Below are 20,668 nucleotides of genomic sequence, written 5' to 3'. Positions count from 1 at the left end.
CCTTAACCCACTGAGCAAGGCCAGGGATCAAACCCGCGTCCTCATGGATATTAGCTGAGCTTGTTACCACTGAGCCATGAAGGGAACTTCCACCATCAGGTTTAAAATCAGTTCCTTAAATTAGATGGCTCACAATTATTTGCTCTTATAAAAAATTTGGAATGAATAACCTTTAATAACTTAGTTTCATAACTAGGTACAGATAATTATATCTGTAGAATAAATTTTTAGATGTCAAAAGTCATGCCCTTTCCACTAATCCATGCTACCTCAGGATTCTATGAAATAACTCACAGACTCATGATGATTTTCATTAAATTATTTTATTTTAAAATGTTACCTAAATATCCAAATTACATTTTTCATTTTAATAAAAAATTAAAAATTGTTTTTCTGAATATGTTGAAAGACCAAAATAGTCAGAGAGAAGGATTTATGCCACAGAAAAATGACCTCAAAACCAGCAGCACAAACATGGTCCTGGCTCTCATTTCCCATTCAGAAGGTATCTGCTCCTGAGGACTCTGTGTCCCCCTGGATGGTGTTGATGCTCAGAGACTGAGCGCCGTCCTCCAGGTTCACTGAGGGGACAGTCAGAGACATCCTGGGAGGTGACATCTGAGGAGTGAAGAGCGGTACTGCTTTCCCACCTGTAAAAAGGAGAGACTCATTCAGCTAAATAAGTGGATATGAGTACTTATGGGCCTTAAACTTTCCTAAATCATACAGGGGATGAAAAAGGATTGCATTTGAGATCATTTCAGTTCTCAAGGTGCTCAGAACTTGTCACAAAGATAAAATACGCCCTCCTTTCCACTCCTACCCTGGACAATGAGAGACAACATTTAAAAAGTGTATGCTATGATCTGAATGTTTGTGTCCCCCCAAATTTGTGTGGTGAAATCCTAATGCCTAGCGTGACAATAGTAAGAGGTGTGGCCTTTGGGAGGTGCTTAGGTCCGAGGGTAGAGCCCTCATGGAGGAGATTTGGGCCTTTATGAAAGAGGCCCCAGAGAGCTTGCTAGCCCCTTCTACCATGTGAGGACACAGGAACCAAAAGGTGGTGCCTTGGCCTTGGATACCCAGCTTCCATAGTTGTGAGAGATGAACTTCTTTTGTTTAAAAGCCATTCAGTCTACAGTATTTTGTTATAGTAGTCTGAACAGACTAAGACAGCATGCAAGTGCCCAAAGCTGTGGTACAGATGATAAATGCTAGGTAAGACTGAGTAGGGCAGGCAGTCTTGAGGTGAAGAATTCATTAACATGTTTTTAAAAAACTAGAGTTGACTATATATGTATATATCTGCTCAAACCTAATTCACTCTTCTAAGTTTTAAAGGTACACGCCTAAGACTATAAAGAATGACAACATGGTATTGTTTAAGGCCACAAAAATCCTTATTTCAAATTTCATGGATTTACTCTATATGCATAATAATAAGCAGCTTAAAAGCAAATTATCCTAAATAATCCTAAAGACATCTCTGAGTCAAGAGTCATAGTAACTTTCCTAAAACTCCTTTATACTTTTAAAATATTTTCCACCATAATAAAGTGAAATTTTCCATCAAATTTTTCTAGGGACCACAAAAAAAAATAGCTAGTTCTAGAGATTTCAATGATGACACAATCACAATGTCCAAGATGATCAAAATACTTGTAAAAGACAAACTCCTTTCATATTAGGAAGTCTAACAAAGACTATTTTAATATACCATTCCTTTTTGTTACTTGCATCAAATTTTTTTTTAATAGAAGAGGAAAGGGAAAGAAGATTTGGTATCATTACAGCAGTATCACCTACTATAATACCACACCATAATCCTTTAAGAAGAAAGCAATTCTTAGGTCAATTTAAAGAGAATAAATATTTTAAATAGAAAAAAAAAATTCTTGAGATTTAGCTCTGTCAGGGTATGAATAATAATAAAAAAAAACCCAAAATTAAGAAACAATAAGAACTGCTTTAAAAAATCTTAATAGGACATAAGCATTATTTAAATAGTCTGATATTTTGATCCATCTCTTAGAGTAATGACAGTAAAAACAAAAATAACAAATGGGAACTAATTAAACTTAAAAGTTTCTGTACAGCAAAGGAAACCCTAAACAACACAAAAAGACAACCCACAAAATGGGAGAAAATCTTTGCAAATGAATCGACTGACAAGGGACTAATCTCCAAAATTTATAAACACCTTCTGCAGCTCCATACCAAAAAAACAAACAACCCCATCAAAAAATGGGCAGAAGATCTAAACAGACAATTCTCCAAAGAAGACATACAGATGGCCAAAAAACACATGAAAAGATGTTCAACATCATTCATTATTACAGAAATGCAAATCAGAACCACTATGAGGTACCACCTTACACCAGCCAGAATGGCTGTGAAGAAAAGGGAACCCTATTGCACTTTTGGTGGGAATGTAAATAGGTGCAACCACCATGGAAAACAGTATGGAGATTCCTCAGAACACTAAAAATAGAACTACCATTTGATCAAGCAATCCCACTCCTGGGGGCATCTATCCAGGGGAAACCATGACTCGAAAAGATATGTGTACTCCAATGTTCACTGCAGCACTATTTGCAATAGCCAAGACATGGAAACAACCTAAATGTCCATCAACAGAGGAGTGGATCAAGAAGAAATGGCACACGTACACAATGGAATATTACTCAGCCATTAAAAGGAATGAAATACCAGCATTTTTAGCAACATGGATGGACCTAGAAATTACCACGCTAAGTGAAGTCAGCCATACAATGAGACACCAATATCAAATGCTTTTACTGACATGTGGAATCTGAAAAGAGGACAGAATGAACTTCTTTGCAGAACAGATACTGACTCATAGACTTTGAAAAACTTATGGTCTCCAAAGGATACAGTTTGGGGGGTAGGGGGATGTGCTGGGGTTATGGGGTGGAAATCCTATAAAACTGGATTGTGATGATCATTGTACAACTACAAGTGTAATAAATTCATTGAGTAATAAAAAAAAGAAAAAAGAAAAAAAATTAAAAATAAATAGTCTGACATTTTACAAAGCCATGATAGAGTACGCAAAATAGCCAAGAGAAGTATCCAAGATCAGAGCTTACCTCATCAATAAAGTAAAAACTAACACAAGTTATAACTAAAACTTGAGATAAAAATAAATTTTTAATCTATAAAATTGTTACCTTCCCTCTACTAAAAAAAAAAATCCATTCCTTGAGCTACTCACACACCTATCAGAAACTACACTTGATATCAGAGTCTCTTCTCTGTTATCTAATTTCACAAAACTGTTTTATATGTACCTTTCCTATGCATTAAATTAATGATTAAATTGTTCAGTGATGTAACAAGAGCTGTAACTATCTTATTCATTTTTGGGCCTTGAAGAATTTTCCAAGTCTCAAGGAACATATTAAATTCAGTTATTGTACAGTTACGTTATTTCTTATAGTTACTGTCTTGTATTTACACAGCAATTAAAATTTTGCAAGATTCTTTCCCCCATCATTTTATCCCATCCTAACAGCAATTCTGGGAGACAGACCAAGTAACTGTGGCACAGAGATGTTAGAGTGGGCTTTTCCAAAAGCATATGCTAACTGACTAAACATCTATATATAAGCCCATTGTATGTACGGAGCTAAGATAGTGTCAAGAAGATACACAGGTGAAAAAGAAACAGTCTTCATCTTCAAGAAATGTAAAACCTAGTAGTGGAGATAAACATGTAGACAAATACTTGGTTTAAATTAAATGGAAGCAGCAGTTGAGCTAAGACTTAGAAGATGTGGAAGGTCATGAAGGAAAAGAAAGCAGCAAAACAAAGTCAAGATAAAGTTATCATGTTAAGGAAACTCAGTATTCCGATAACAAAGTATTGACTGGATAAGAGGAATAATGACAGAGAGCCCCATAAAGGTAGGTCAATATCAAGTTCCATACACAATGACAAGTCACAAAAGATTCCGAACAAAGGAGTAACATGAAAAAATGTACTTTAGAAAAGAGAATACCATTAGTAGTATGGAAAATAAGAAGAGAGGAAAGGGATCTAGGAACCTGTCCATGCAAGAAATGATGATCTATGGCAGTAGAAATAGATTCAAGATATTTTGGAGGGAAACAGTATTTATAAAGAAATGAGTATGGCTCTAAAGTGACAGGTTTAATTGACTGAGTAGCCAGAGACAAGAATACAAACAAGCTTAAGGCTACAGTGGGTACAGAGAGGTGGAGAGGTACTGAGATCAGTTATATACTTGATGATTCAAAGGCCTGCAAGATGTGTGAATGAACTTTTCTAGCAGGCAACTTGGGTCAAAGATGTCAAAGACGGTGAGGCAGTTTTAGAGATATAGAATTAGCAGTCATCTATACAGATACAATAATCAAAGCAATCAGAACAGGGATCACCTAGGGAGAGAATACAGGCTGACAAGAGAAATGGTGACAAAAATAAGGGAAGGACAAAGAACACAAAAGGGAAATGTTTGATGAGTAGGAAGAGATCCAGGAGTGAAGAGTCACACCAGGTAAGAGACAGTTTTCAAAAAAGAGTCTAGCGCAATTCATCTATTTCATAACTGGTAGAGCTGAGACCACCTCTTAACTCACTGCTTTTTTTGCCTGATAACAAATACTTTAATTACCCACATAAACAATGATCGCTTTTAAAGGTGGTTCAGAGAAATTCATGTTAGCAGTGGTATGTAATAGGAGAGGCAGCTACGGAGAAGAGTAGTGATGAAGCTTCCAGCACAAATCCCTTTTTGATCAGTCAAGTCTGGGGTCCAAATGAGGTCTATGGTACAGTCACCTGGGAAAGGTCCCATCCAGCCTGCCAGTGTGAAGCTTTCGTGTGGGAAGGAACAAAAAGGAGAAAGGGGAGGAATAAGAGCATGGATATTGGAATAGGGCAGAGGTGGGCTCATCCATTTGTTCACTCAACAAAGATTAACTGAGCACCTATGATGTGCCAGGAGCTGTTCTTGATTCTGAAGATTTCAGTAGTGAAGAAAACAAATGCTCTAGTCTCAATGACATCACATCCCAGCTGGGTATAAAGGGCAAATGAGTAACAAGTAAGGAAATGAACATACTCTGTCAGGTGGTGATGAGTACTACAAAGAAAAATAGGTAAGGGATAAGAGGAAGAATGAGTGGTAATGGCCCTCATTTCCTCATCTACAAAATAAAGACAAGACTACCTACTTTAGAATATTTTGTGAGGATCAAATGCAATAATGCATATAAAGTGTTTTAATATAGTACTGGCACAGAGAAAGCACTTAAAACAGATCAGCACTTGCTTTTATGTAACTGGAAAGAAATTATCCTAAGAGGCAATGAACCTCAGAGTGGGCTGCAAAAGGTAGTCAACTTGAGAGGAACAGGAATGTGCCACTGAGATGCACTAAGGAAAAAAAACCCCACATTTCTAGAAGGCTTCCAATAATTCTGCTACTTTTTTTTTTTTTTTTTTTTTGTCCTTTTCAGGGCTGCACCCATGGCATATGGAACTTCCTAGGCTACTAAACAACCAGTGGATCACTGAAGAAATCAAAGAGGAAATTAAAAAATATCTAGAAGCAAATGACAACAAAGATACGGCACTTCAAAATCTATGGGATGCAGCAAAAGCAGTTCTAAAAGGAAAGTTTATAGCAATACAAGCCCACCTCAGGAAACAAGAAAAAGCTCAAATAAACAAGCTAACTTTACATCTAAAGCAGCTAGAGAGAGAAAAACAGACAAGACCTAAAGTTAGCAGAAGGAAAGAAATCATAACGATCAGAGCAGAATCAACGAAACAGAAATGAAGAAAACCATGGAAAAGATCAATGAAACGAAAAGCTGGTCCTTTGAAAAGATCAACAAAATTAATAAACCCTTAGCCAGACTTATCAAAAAAAAAAAAAAAGAGAGAGAGAGAGAGGACTCAAATCAATAAAATTAGAAATAAAAAAGGAGAAGTAACTGCAGATATTACAGAAATACAAAGGCTCATAAGAGACTACTATATGCAACTATATGCCAATAAAACAGACAACCTAGAAGAAATGGACAAATTTTTAGAAAAGTACAATCTTCCACGACTAAACCAACATCTTCTCATGGATCCACCTCCTAGACTAATGACAATAAGAACAAAAATACACAAATGGGACTTAATTAAACTTAAAAGTTTCTGCACAGCAGAGGAAACCCTAAACAAAACAAAAAGACAACCCACAGAATGGGAGAAAATATTAGCGAATGAAGCAACTGACAAGAACACTGTAAACCAACCATAATGGAAAAAAATAAAAATCATTAAAAATTTAAAAATCTTAAAAAGAGAAAGAAAAAAGAAATATATTGTTCAGTGGAAGTGACAGAGACATAATTATGGTGCAGTTTGGTAAGTGCTACAACAGAGTTGTCTTCAGTAGCTCAGTAACAAAAAAACAAACAACCCCATCAAAAAATGGGCAGAAGATCTAAACAGACAATTCTCCAAAGAAGACATACAGATGGCCAAAAAACACATGAAAAGATGTTCAACATCATTCATTATTACAGAAATGCAAATCAGAACCACTATGAGGTACCACCTTACACCAGCCAGAATGGCTGTGAAGAAAAGGGAACCCTATTGCACTTTTGGTGGGAATGTAAATAGGTGCAACCACCATGGAAAACAGTATGGAGATTCCTCAGAACACTAAAAATAGAACTACCATTTGATCAAGCAATCCCACTCCTGGGGGGCATGTATCCAGGGGAAACCATGACTCGAAAAGATATGTGTACTCCAATGTTCATTGCAGCACTATTTGCAATAGCCAAGACATGGAAACAACCTAAACGTCCATTGACAGAGGAGTGGATCAAGAAGATGTGGTACATATACACAATGGAATATTACTCAGCCATTTAAGGGAAAGAAGTAACAGCATTTTTAGCAACATGGATGGACCTAGAAATTATCATGCTAAGTGAAGTTAGTCAAACAGTGAGACACCAACATCATATGCTATCACTTATATTTGGACTCTAAAAAAAGGACACAGTGAACTTCTTTGCAGAACAGATACTGACTCATAGACTTTGAAAAACTTACGCTTTCCAAAGGAGACAGTTTGGGGGGTTGCGGGGTGGGTTGAGGGTTTGGGATGGACATGCTATAAAATTGGGTCATGATGATCATTATACAACTATAAATGTAATAAAATTCATTGAGTAATTTATTAATTTAAAAAAAACATGGAATTTAAAAATAATAAAATAGAAAATCCATAATTGCAAAAAATGCAACCGCTTAAGTGAAAAACTTAAATAGGGTTAGGTTAGAAAAAATAAAATAATAATTTTTTTTAAAAGTTAAAAAAATAAAATAAAAAATAAAAAGAGAACTTTTTTTAGACTGGAGACATTTTTAAAAAGTTCATCACTTTGGTTACTGTTAACAGGCAAAAAGAGTAACATTCATATCCAGTTATGATCCTCAGAGTTTAATTTTTTAAAAGAAAAGACATAATATCTTAATAAATCATCATTAAAGCAAACAAATTTTCTACCTACATTAAATATATTTTGACGCTTTCAAAGTTTGACTTTTTAAATTTCCAGTCTGTCATTACGCTATGATGTAACTGTTTCAACAGCTGTTTTCAGGTTTGTTTTTAAAAAAGGGAGACTACTCCTCGATTCCGTGGGTAGGCAGTACGTCATTTAACCTGGCATGCATTTGAGCTGGAGATGCCACTGAGCGAGACCATGTTTTTGAAGCTTCCTGAGACATATTTTAACATATTTTCTAGATGTTCGCAATTTAAATTTTTTGCTTTTAAAATATTAAAAATTCCGAAAAATTTTATGTTTTCTGTTCTTTGATTATAAGCCTAAAAAGAACAGAAAATCTAAAACTAATTTATTCTAAGTAATGCAAGTAATAATACAAGATTTTTCAGGTCCATTTAAGAATTTGCTTGTATATTGTGTATATGTGTGTGTGTATATAAACTTTGAATACATGTACATAGCTTTCTAAAATATTTTAGGTTTAGATAATCCATTTCATAGGCAGGTTTTTCAAACATGTGGTAACCCATTATTGTTACTCTGTTACTTGCAAACTGAAAGGAATCCAAAGAAAGCATTCTTTCCTAAAACAACTGTGAAACAGCAAAGAAAGGAAAATTTCCTGAGTAACTTCCTAGAGTGCATCACCTCAGACTCCTCATTCAGATTCAGTAACTGCACATGGTACAAGACACAGATAAATTTATGGTTTTCTTCTATGAGATAATGACTAGACAGTACAACAAATTGCCTGGATTGGGGTTTTTATACATGCAGATCAAGATTTGTTTCTTATAAACTGCATATTTAAAAATAAAATTTTAAAAGGAAACAAATGTAATAATCTCTAATCCAAGTACATGAAGGATCTTAACCCAGAGTCCATGGATGGGGGACCAGGGATCTGTGAATACCCTGAAACTGCATGCAAGCTATGTTCATATAAGCACAGACCAGAAGAGGGGAAGGTAATCATAACTATTAGCGTCTTAAAGTGTTCTGCGGCCCCAATGTATTTAAGAACTCATGCAAGTGAATCACATTCTCTGAGCTGTTTTTTCCAGCAGTAGTGGTGAAATACAGGGTTCCTCTCCTGTTACTGTGGATGTCTTATTCTCTGAAGACAACTCTGTTGTAGCACTTACCAAACTGCACCATAATTATGTCTCTGTCACTTCCACTGGACAATATATTTCTTTTTTCTTGATCTTTTTAATTTTTTTTAATTTTAATGATTTTTTTTTCCATTATAGTTGGTTTACAGTGTTCTGTCAATTTTTTACTGGGTACAGCAAGGTGACCCAGTCACATATACATTATACATTCTTTTTCTCACATTATCCTCCATCATGCTCCATCATAAGTGACTAGATATAGTTCCCAGTGCTATACAGCAGCATCTCATTGCTCACCCATTCCAAAGGCAACAGTTTGCATCTATTAACCCCAAATTCCCAGTCCATCCCACTCCCTCCCCCTTGGCAATCACAAGTCTGTTCTCCAAGTCCATGATTTTCTTTTCTGTGGAAAGGTTCATTTGTGCTCTACATTAGATTCCAGATATAAGTGATATCATATGGTATTTGTCTTTTTCTTTCTGACCCACTGGACAGTATATTTCTTAAGAGCATGGACTGTGACTTTGTCCTTGTCTTCTGAGTGATTAGTATAGTAGGTACCCATCTAAGTATCTGTGACCTTATCATCTTGTATTATTGTTATTTGCTTATGGGTCTGTGGCTCCTGTTAAATGTGCCCCATAAGGACAGAGATTTCGTCTTTTTTATTTCTGCACTCCACCAAGCTGTAACATGATGGTAGGTACATACTGCACCTTGAAATGACTGCTGAACAAAACTGTTTCTACCCAGAGAGTCTGTGGTTCCTCATGGCTAACAGCTTGCTTAGATTCATGCTGACCAGACTCGCCTTTAAAATCAGCCCGGAGTTCCAGCAAGGCAGTTGCTTCCCAGCTGTCTATGAAAATGTTACAGTATTTCAGCTGTGTTTTACTGAGTTCTTGAAGCATTTTTCCTGTCCACCCTGGGCTCATCTACTCCCGCTTTAACTCCTTGTTTAAGCAGCTGCTAAACTATCTTGCTGTATTCAATTCTCCTCATGTACTTAACACAGCACTGCAGATTTTGCAATATCACAGATTCAGTAATTGAGGGCAAATACTACAAGTCCTGAAGAATGAGGAGCCCGGTCACTTGATGTCAAGTATACAGTACGTACAAATTTTATTTGCCTCTGCTGTACAGAATTACTATTAAACATCTCTTTCCTTTCATGTTTAGGAGTGATTTTAAAATGTTACTATAGTCTCATTCCAAAATATGTTTGAGACATGTAAATCCTATTACATTTTTCAAGTTTGCTATTACTTCTATTTTTTGAGTGAGCTGACAAATGCTTATCTTAAAATTTATAATTTAAGGAAAAAAATACAGCAGTTCCTATAGGAAGAATAAATGTATCGGCACCTGTAAAAACAACTCCAAATCTTTTTTTTCTCCAAAAACCAATAATTAATGTGAAAGATTTGTTTCTTCTGATGCCAGGTTCCAGCTGCTTCACTTTGTTTAAAACCGACTTCAAAGTTTAAACAGTGTCCTGTCCCAACAAATAACCTCCCCCAGATGGAATTATCCAAGTATTAGCCTCAGTGCTCTGAATACCACACCTGCAGCCTTTTAATTCAACATTTTATAAACTTTGCAAAAGGAAATGATGGATTTTTTTTTTTCTGTTTCCTAACTTTTGGAGAGTTGAGTTTAGTGCATGAAGGGAGTGCTATACCTGGAATGAGTTTGTATATATTTTAGAAGAATACAAAATTGGAATTGCTATCACTACTGTGTTAATTACTATGAGATAAAAGAAGAAAGAAGGAAATGAAAAAAATATGAAACTTTTAAAGTAAAAATCTTACCCGTAAATACAGATGCCAGGTACAGAGTGGGCTCAATTTGCGTCTGATCCATATCACCTGGTGAAGCTACAGTTAAAAATTGTTTTTCATAAAATCAGTTAAGCCTACAAATAATTACGATTCACTCTCACTTAAAAAAACACATAAACCAAATGCACTGTTACAGTTACTTCCATAAAACCAGGTAAGACATCTGATCTAGTAGCCTTAATATAAAGTAAACAGCTGAATTTTAATTACTGTCAGTAGAATAAATAGATCTAATATTAGATTATAGTAACCTAATAGATTATTATCTCTATGCGTCAATGATTAGGGAAAGGCGGAGGCCAAGAATCCTGAGAATATCTGCAATTTGTATTAAATAAAAAAATCTCATGGGCCATTTCTTCCAAGGTTAAAAGTTTTCACAGATTCTCTTACTTAAGGATTTAATCACTATGAAAAGAGGTTTAGAATTTCCCTTTTCCCTAGGCCAGTACTGGGCATGCTGCCCCAGCACAATCTATGAAAACCCATAAAGCTGCAGGGAGCAGAGAGCACTGCACTGTCACCAAAGCCAAATTTTAATATTCAAATGAAATAGGATGGCTGAAAAACACAAAATCTGGCTAGAGGGTTATGAAACCGAGAAAAAGTAAATAACTCTAGAGAGAACCTGTGGTACACATAGTTCTCAGGCCAACAAGATATCCTGGGTGCCTAAGACATATGCCCCTGTTGATATCATGCTGTTATCCTGTACTCTGAAATTCAGTCAGTAACTGCCAATAATTGTTGTTTCAAACAAATCTTGGACAGACTGATTCAGAAAAAATCATTTACAGTATGGTATAATCAGTATTTTCTGATTTTCTCTAAAATCATCTCTCAAGTATCCTTTATTTCAATAAAATTCCAAGTGGATTTAAAAGAAGATAACTAAGTGAACAAGATGTTAAGCATTACACAGTTCATTAAACTGAGCGATATACTCTCACTGGTGATAAACATTCACATCAAACTATCATAGTTAATGCTGTAGGAAACATAAATTTAAACATCAAAAAATTAAGTGCATAATAGTTTGCACCTCGTAATCCCCTACCCATTTGTACCTCTTAACCCTCTCCCTGTCCCTCTCCACTGGCAAACCACTAGTGTTCTCTGTTATCTGAGTCTGTTTCTTTTGCATTATATTCACTAGTTTGTTGTATCTTTGAGATTCCTCATGTAAGTGATATACAATACTTGTCTTTCTTTGCCTGATGTATTTCACTAACCATAATACCCTCTAAGTCCATTCTTGTTGTTGTAAATGGCAAAATTCCATTCTCTGTTATGGCTGACTAGTATTCCACATTGTTTTTATCCATTCATTTGTTGAGGGACAAACTATTATGTATAAAGTAAGCTACAGGGAAATACTGTACAACATAAGGAGTACAGCTAATATTTTATAATGACTATAAATGCAGTATAACCTCTAAAAATTGTGAATCACTGTACTGTACACCTATAACTTGTGTAATACTGTACATCAACTATACCTCAATAAAAAACTTAAATGCAATGTAGATCAAGGAAGAGAAAGTTAAAGCTTAAAAATCAGTTTTAGAAGAAAATATAATTTTGTAAGGGTACGTCTGTAGGCAAATACAAGTTACTTATGTACTGATAATCTGCAAATTGACCCAGATTGAACATTTGACTTCAATAGTGTTTATTAAAAATTTTTTATATGCATTGAAAGTACTTACTATGATGTTACTATTAGATCCTATCTATGTCCCCTTTCCCCTCTGCCTTTAAGTTTCTGAACATTAGAAGGGAGAGAAATTACAGCTAGGCATCTTTCAGATTCTATATTGTACCTCAGCACAAATGTGGAAACAAAGCTATCAGTACCACCTGAGAGGCCCCCTCCAATGAAGGATTTGTTTGTAGCAAGTAAATTAAGTGGCAGTCTTCTCTGAAGTGGTTGCCCAGAAGCCCAAATCCAAACTTATCTATTGGGAGTTCCCGTCGAGGCGCAGTGGTTAACGAACCCGACTAGGAACCATGAGGTTGCGGGTTCGATCCCTGGCCTTGCTCAGTGGGTTAATGATCCGGCGTTGCCGTGAGCTGTGGTGTAGGTTGCAGATGCGGCTCGGATCCCATGTTGCTGTGGCTCTGGTGTAGGCTGGTGGCTATAGCTCCGATTCAGCCCCTAGCCTGGGAACCTCCATATGCCGCGAGAGCGGCCCAAGAAAATGGCAAAAAGACAAAAAAAAAACCAAAAAAAACCAAAAAAAAAACAAACTTATCTATTGTGTTACAGTAAGAAATAACCAGTAGCCTCCCCTTTCAGACTAAACAAAACTGGGTGGAAGCTAAGAAAAAGAAAATCTACCTTAGGTTTAATTAATCTTCCAACTAATGCACCAAAAATATAAGGGATTTTAAAGACTAACGGCTAATTGAGCTTTCTGCCTTTTACTTTTATACCACTTCTGTCTGCTAATGCTTCTTTCCACTTGTGATTTGAATTCTTCTATTTCTTTGTAATTTTCTTTTCCTCTTCTTATTTTCTATTGTCTTATTTTAAAATTCTCTTTAGGAGTTACCGTCGTGGCGCAGAGGTTAACGAATCCAACTAGGAACCATGAGATTGCGGGTTTGATCCCTGCCCTTGCTCAGTGGGTTACCGATCCGGCGTTGCTGTGAGCTGTGGTGTAGGTCACAGATGCGGCTCGGATCCCGCGTTGCTGTGGCTCTGTCATAGGCTGGTAGCTACTACTCCGATTAGACCCCTAGCCTGGGAACCTCCATATGCCGAGGAAGCAGCCCAAGAAATGGCAAAAAGACAAAAAGACAAAAAAAAAAAAAAAAAAAAAAGTGTACTTTTGGAATAAAACCACTTAAAAAAATAATAAAAATAATAAAATTTAAAAAATAATAATAAAAAAATAAAATAAAATTCTCTTTAAGCAGGTGCTATATAGGTGTACCTGGATGCTCTGGAGAAAGGAACTGTGACACCATTTTTAAACCAGAGATTTTCCACAGGGGTAGAAGAAGGGAAAGTCTTTAGACTTCCCCCTTCACCCCTGGGCTTTTTCAAAGCTATTCTGACAGGCCCACACTCCAAAGGGGATGTATCCCCCAAAGGGAGTGGTTGCTACAACGAAACACTCTTCTACATTCATAATAACTAAATGTGAATTTTATTTTTACTTTTTTGTCTTTTGGGGGCTGCAATCATGGCATATGGAGGTTCCCAGGCCAGGGGTCGAATTGGAGCTATAGCCGCTGGCCTACACCAGAGCCACAGCAATGCCAGATCTGATCCTCGTCGGCAACCTACACCACAACTCATGGCAATGCTGGATCCTTAACCCACTGAACGTGAGCTGTAGCCGCCAGCCTACATTCCATTTTCTTCACTCCGTTTTCTTTGCAATAAAAAAACGGAGAATGTTTTCTCTAATATTCAGATTATTTGCTAAATAAAAACATTTTCCTGAAACTCTGCAAAACAGCTTATTTTTGCCTTATTAAAAATTGAATTTTAACTCAAAAAAGAACTATTTCATTACTCCAAAACAAAGCATGCATTAGTCATCTCTTTACAACCAACAAAAAGTTACATTAGTAAAATTACCTAAATTAAATAACATATAAAATACGCTAATTTTTAAAGGTATGTCTTCAAATAAGCCACTTCACAGGCTGAAGAAAAATTCTGGGAGTTCCTGTCGTGGCTCAGTGGTTAACGAATCTGACTAGGAACCATGAGGTTGCAGGTTCGATCCCTGCCCTCACTCAGTGGGTTAAGGATCCGGTGTTGCCATGAGCTGTGGTGTAGGTCGAAGATGCGGCTCAGATCTGGCGTTGCTGTTGCTCTGGCGTAGACTGGGAGCTACAGCTCTGATTCAACCCCTAGCCTGGGAACCTCCATATGCCGTGGGTATGGCCCTAGAAAAGACAAAAAAAAAAAAAGAAAAAGAAAAAGAGAAAAAAAAAAAGAAAAGAAAAATTCTGTAATGCCAGATTTTTTCAAAGGATGAGAAAAGATATAGATCCCACCATTGCCTTCCTTCATTTTCCCTAAGATGCCCACTTCGGTTCTTTGTATAAAGTTGTTCAAGAAATACCCACCCTTTCTGAAAACTTTACGTAGAATGGATATAATACTCTGTGATATTGTATAGATCTTTTTCTAGAAAAAACACCCACTTTTTAATGTAAATAATAGTATATAAGAAAAAAATGGGGAGGGGAAGTAGTAAATAACAACCAGACTGTTATTAGAGAGGCAGTTATAAGCTCATGGCTGAAAGCTAAGCTACCTGAATGCAAATGACAGTGCCACCTCGCCTTGCCACCTGGGAGAAACGCCACCACTCTTGAAGTATCACCACTCTGTGCTTCAATTTCCTCTTCTACCACATAGGTTTCTCACAATTGTTAATAGGAATGATATATGTCAATAACTTTAGAGTAGTGCCTATGGAGGCACTCAATAAATGGTAGTTTTATTACTGGTTTGCCTATGATTATTTTCTAACTTTTCCCAATTGACAAAAGAATTGTTCTGAAGGAATTCCCATAGTGGCTCAGCAGTTAGCAAACCCAACTAGCATCCAGGAGGACGCGGGTTCGATCTCTGGCTTCGCTCAGTGGGTTAAGGATCTGGCATTGCCATGAGCTGTGGTGTAGGTCACAGACATGAGGCTCTGATCCAGCACTGCTGTGGCTGTGGCAAAGGCCAGCAGCTACAGCTCTGATTGGACCCCTGCCCTGGGAACTTCCGTATGCCGCAGGTGTGGCCCTAAAAAGACAAAAAGACCAAAAGAAAAAAAAAAAGAATTGTTCTCGAGAGGCAAACCTTTCAAAATATATTTTGACAGGGAGGCTTTCTGTTTAAGAAAAAGGGAAAACTGTCATCATATATAAGAAAATCACAACTCAGAAAGGTTAATTGACAAAGAAATCAATGTTAAAAATTAGTGTAGGGACTAAAACTCTTGGTAAACAGTTCTTTCCCCACCACTTATCTTTTTCACTCTCCTAGTAGGGTGTATCTTCAGATACTGAGACTTGTTAAAATAATCAAAAATTATCTGTTCTACTTTTTAAAAAATGCTCAAGGAAGGAAATATACAGTGTTAAAATAATCAAAAATTATCTGTTCTACTTTTTAAAAAATGCTCAAGGAAGGAAATATACAGTGTGTTTAAATGCATAGCCTTTGCTTTCAAAAGTAGACTTGGTTTGACTCCCAGCTCTATCATTTATCAGCTGTGTAACACTGGACAAAATACATAACCTCTCTCTAGGCCTCAGGTGCCTCAAATGTGAAATGACACTATTATTATCTACCCAATTGGACTGATTAAGGATGTTAGCAGAGTGCATCACATATAAGAAGTACATAGAGATGATGGCTAATACATATTATTGTTGCTGTTTATTTAAACATAAACAGGAGTTCCCATCATAGCGCAGTGGAAAGGAGTCCAACTAGGAACCATGAGGTTGCAGGTTTGATCCCTGGCCTCGCTCAGTGGGTTAAGGATCCGGCGTTGCCGTGAGCTGTGGTGTAGGTCACAGATGTGACTCGGATCTGGCGTTGCTGTGGCCGTGGGATAAGCTGGCAGCTGTAGCTCCTATTCGACCCCTAGCCTGGGTACCTCCATATGCCTCGAGTGCGGCCCTAAAAAGACAAAAGACAAAAATAAAATAAAATAAAAATAAATATAAACAAAGCTCTTCTCTACCAAAACTGGGAAAGAATCTTAATTTCTACAATAATTTCTCCTAACAGTTAAAGAAAAAGCACTACCATGTCAACATCAGACATTGTCATTTTTTCCTGTAACAAGTAGCTACCTCGTAATTCTCACTTGCTGGTGACAGGGTCTACTAGAAGTGTGAATACTGTGCTCTGCAGGTGAGGATTAAGATAGCAAACACAACATACTGTGGCCAACATGATTTGAAAATTACTTATCAAGTAATTCTTGCACTCTCTCAATCTACTGTTCAAAACTAAAGAAACAGAATACTCACTGGTATTTAAGTCAAAGAATGAGAAGAGAAAATATCTAAGTATTTTATCTATAAACTTTTATTAACATTCCCATGGAAATTCTGAGTAGATAATACTAACTAAAAATTGAGGCATATCTATGAATTTATCCTTTTACCTTTTCCACAAAAGGCAAAATTGCTAACCTATATTTAAATGTTTTAAGGTACCACAAAATTGCTAACCTATATTTAAATGTTTTAAGGTACCACAAAATAAAAACAAGTTATCTCAGATTTGGAAACAGAATCCAAGACTGGAAAGCAGGGATACTACTGACAAAGCTTTCAATGAGGGCACACCAAAGTACTGGGACTGTACCGCTTGTACCTGTGCTTCTTCCAAACACTCACATTACTTCAACACTTTAACTTCTTTTTTTTTTTTTAATCTTTTATAGCTGCACCTGCAGCATATGAACATTCCCAGGCTAGGAGTGGAATCAGAGCTGCATCTGTGACCTAGACCACAGACAGAGCAACTCCAGATCCAAGCCACATCTCTGGCCTACACTTGAGCTTGTGGCAATGCCGGATCCTTAACCCACTGAGTTAGGCCAAGGATTGAATGCACATCCTCACAGAAACAACTTCGGTTCTTAACCCACTAAGCCAAAAAGGAACTCCCTAACTTTTTATTTTAAATGGTCATTCAAAATCTTGTAGCTATCTGGTACCATTTTTTTTTTTTTTTTTGACTTTTGTCCTTTTAGGGACACACTCATGGCACATAGAAGTTCCCAGGGTAGGGATCCAATCAGAGCTGTTGCTGCTGACCTACACCACAGCCACAGCAACACCAGATCCAAGCCAAAAACTACACCACAGCTCACGGCAACACCAGATCCTTAACCCACTGAGCAAGGCCAGGGATCGAACCCACAACCTCATGGTTCCTAGTCGGAACCCCATGGTTCCGCTGTGCCATGATGGGAACTCCCAATCTGGTACCAATTTTAAAGTAAGCCATGTTGTATTCCAAAGTGGTATTTAAAAGGATAAGAACTGGAATTTTATAATGTTTTACTCTTATATTTTAAAAAATTTAAAAATGTATCTTCTCTATATTATCACCTTTAGTAAGAATCACTAGTACAGCAATACTTAAATCTGTAAATCATTATATTATTATTTTAAACAAATTACGTATTTAAGAAACTGTATAGGGAGTTCCCGTCATGGCTCAGTGGTTAACGAATCCGACTGGGAACCATGAGGTGTGGGTTCGATCCCTGGCCTCACTCAGTGGGTTAAGGATCCGGTGTTGCCGTGAGCTGTGGTGTAGGTCGCAGACATGGCTCAGATCTCACATCGCTGTGGCTCTTGGCATTGGCTGGCGGCTACAGCTCTGATTAGACCCCTAGTCTGGGAACCTCCATATGCTGTGAAGTGGCCCTAGAAAAAAGGCAAAAAGACAGAAAACAAACAAACAAACAAAAAAGAAACTGTATAGTACTACAGGCTGTTAACTGCAAAACAAGGACATAAATATGAAGGCCTCCAAAACATGAATTTTTTAACCCACAAGAGTTTTAAAATAAGTGATACCCAGAATTTGAAACAAAATCTAAGAAAAAAATCTAAAATTAACAACATTCAGAATAGATGGAGCTTTTATAATAATTTAAGTTTACTGAAGGAAAAGGAAAGGAAATATTAGGAATTTTATTAAGGTAAAGATATATAAAAAGAAGTTAGCACTTTTAAAGCAAGTTGCTCAATGGCTTCATAAATCTAATAGGTATACAACTCTTGCCAAAACTAGCATTTTCTGGAAAGGGTATCTTGGCAGCATGAAAGCTTACATTCAACTGCCAGGAAGCTAATTGGTAATTAGAAAATAGAGGACCCACCTATCCTGAATGTAGACCATAACTTATGTGAATAATATATACTTAATTATTAAGGCTCATTAAAAACCATTTAAGTGCTTAAATGTACTGCTATGTAGTATAATGACAAAGAGAGTTCCTGCCTTTTAGGGACAGGAATGTCTAGAGGGACATTCCAGCATTAAAATCTGGTTGAGAACTGAGAGACTAGATGTTTTAGTAGACAAGTTTATCTACAAGGCACTTCCTGTTGGTTGAACAGCCTGTGACACTCACAGCTACTAAAACAAATTCCTCTCAGATAATTCTTTAAAAAGCATGCCATAACGGTTTGAAAACTAAAGGAATCTTGAAAATTACAATAGATTTGCCTTGTGAAAGAAGCCATACATTCCATATGATTTCATTTATTTAAAGTACAGAAACAAGAGAAGTGATCTACACTGCTGAAAATAAGAGTAGTTATCCTTTCAGCAGTGTTAGTTGTGACTGAAAGGGAACGTGAGGGGGCTTGGGGGTGCTGGCAATGCTCTGCTGGGTATGGGTTTTACAAGTGCGCTCAGTTTTTAAAAATTTTTTCAGCTGTATGTTTAGATATGTGTATTTTCTATATGTATATTTCCATAAAAGTTAAAGTTGGGAAAAAAAAACCCAGTAGGTTAGCTTCATCAATTAGAAGACGATTCCCTTCTATAAAGTTTTAAACTGTTTTCCAGTGAATGAAATTGCCAAATAACTAACTAGGTAGCCTTTCACATCAAGTTAACAGCAGCAGTAGGCCATACAAAGGCTGACTACAAAGACACATTCCCTCCTGTTTCTTTGCTTAAAATCTTGAAATACCTGTGAGCTGAAATTATTCTGAAGCAAAAGGTGAGTTTTTGTTGCTGTTGTTGTTGCTCTAGTTTTGACTCTCACAGATCTAGCCTGACCTACTACTTTGAATACCTGATATTCCTAACAATTACCACTCAGTTTAACTGAGCACACAAACTAAATCTTATTTCAACTAATCCTGAAAGCATTTCTAAAATATTAATTCATTCTATAAAAGCCACCAAACTTCTTTTTTTGGTTGCAAAAAAAAGTCTGCTGTTTCAGTTTATGTATATAAAACAATGACATCATAACTACATTTAAACTCAACTACAGTAACTCCTATAACTTAAATTACAAGCCACAGATTGTTATAGGCCAGTACTATCACATTCTTACCAATGACATTTGATAGCTAACAAAGGTGAAGGCAAAATAGGTCCCTAACAATTACATAACAGTTTGAATCTAAGTGTTTCTATAATTTAATCACAGAAAATCCATTTTCTAAGATGGAAATCCTTCCTAATATGAAAACCTCTCTCAAATTACAGCCTGTGACTAATACTAAAAATACACTGTATTATTTGCATAGCCTCTACAGTGTTTTTTGCCGTATCTAGTCATTCATAACTAAATTTGGAAACAAAAATTAAATGTGACAGAGTGACCAGTTCACTTCCCCCAAGGCCAGACCTGTTAACTTTGGAGGAAAAAAAGTGAAAGAATGAAAAATGAGCTTTCAAATACAGGAAGCCACTCAAAAATAAGAACAACACCATTCCACATCCTAAAATTAGAGCTTTAAAGATTCTGGGTTGACTAGTAAGTTTGGGGGCGAGGGGGCAGGGAGGCGAGGAGGGCTTTCTGCTCACTGTACACACGACACCAATGGGAACGAGGGCCAGTCCAAGTTCTACGTTACCATTATTATGGTGGGTAATAGTTCCAAGCTGCGAGGCACAGCTGTACAGGCCTGCCAGCAAGGCCATCGCAGCAGTGCTTTGATAGCGTGGGGCCCTGAAGTGTCAGGATATAGAGAAGGCAGCAGTTGTTGGCTGTGAAAACAGTCTGATACAAACCAGATGGGAACTTACTAGATGGGTAACACAAAGGAAAACAATTGGCTCATTCAACAAAGTCAGGCCCCTGCCCCAGAGAATTCGCAGAAGACAATAACAGTCACCCAGGGTTGATGCAAACAAGAAACAGCCATGTGGTTACAGTTTAAAGAATTGTTTTTCCTCAGACTAAACAAAGTTTTGCTTTCTAATTCTTGTATTCATTAATTACAGTTTGGTGTACAGGCCTCTTTGCCAAAGACAAATATTTCATTTATACGATACATACTTTTGTGACACCAAGAAAAACGTATGAGGACATAGAAACTAATTTTGCGCTGCTTCCTGTAAAGTGCTATGAACACAGGCTAAGCTATTTCAAGAAATGGGTAAATTTAGAA

General features: G+C 36.8%; 1 protein-coding gene across 17 annotated transcripts in view; it reads right to left on the bottom strand.

The window, feature by feature from the left end:
* Positions 1–307: 307 nt before the first annotated feature.
* KIAA0586 overlaps positions 308–20,668 on the bottom strand; it is a 167,523-nt gene continuing 147,162 nt past the window's right edge. For 10 of the 17 annotated variants that reach the window (XR_014819783.1, XR_014819805.1, XM_084982227.1 and 7 more), the window contains 2 exons: positions 10,508–10,573; positions 308–650 (listed from right to left, as the gene is read on the bottom strand). Coding sequence is in view for 13 of the 17 variants with exons in the window: in XM_084982227.1 (XP_084838353.1) it covers positions 499–650; positions 10,508–10,573 (218 nt within the window). In the remaining 4 variants the exon portion in view is untranslated. The remainder of the gene's footprint in view (positions 651–10,507; positions 10,574–20,668) is intronic. The other 7 variants (XR_014819784.1, XR_014819807.1, XM_084982143.1 and 4 more) reach the window with 1 other exon arrangement.

Source organism: Sus scrofa, chromosome 1 (assembly GCF_054392235.1).
Source record: "Sus scrofa isolate SSC_HxYL_T2T_F1_AM1 chromosome 1, Sscrofa_HxYL_maternal_Yorkshire_Landrace_v2.0, whole genome shotgun sequence".
Lineage (NCBI taxonomy): Eukaryota > Metazoa > Chordata > Mammalia > Artiodactyla > Suidae > Sus > Sus scrofa.
This window is presented reverse-complemented; position numbering and strand designations above follow the sequence as displayed.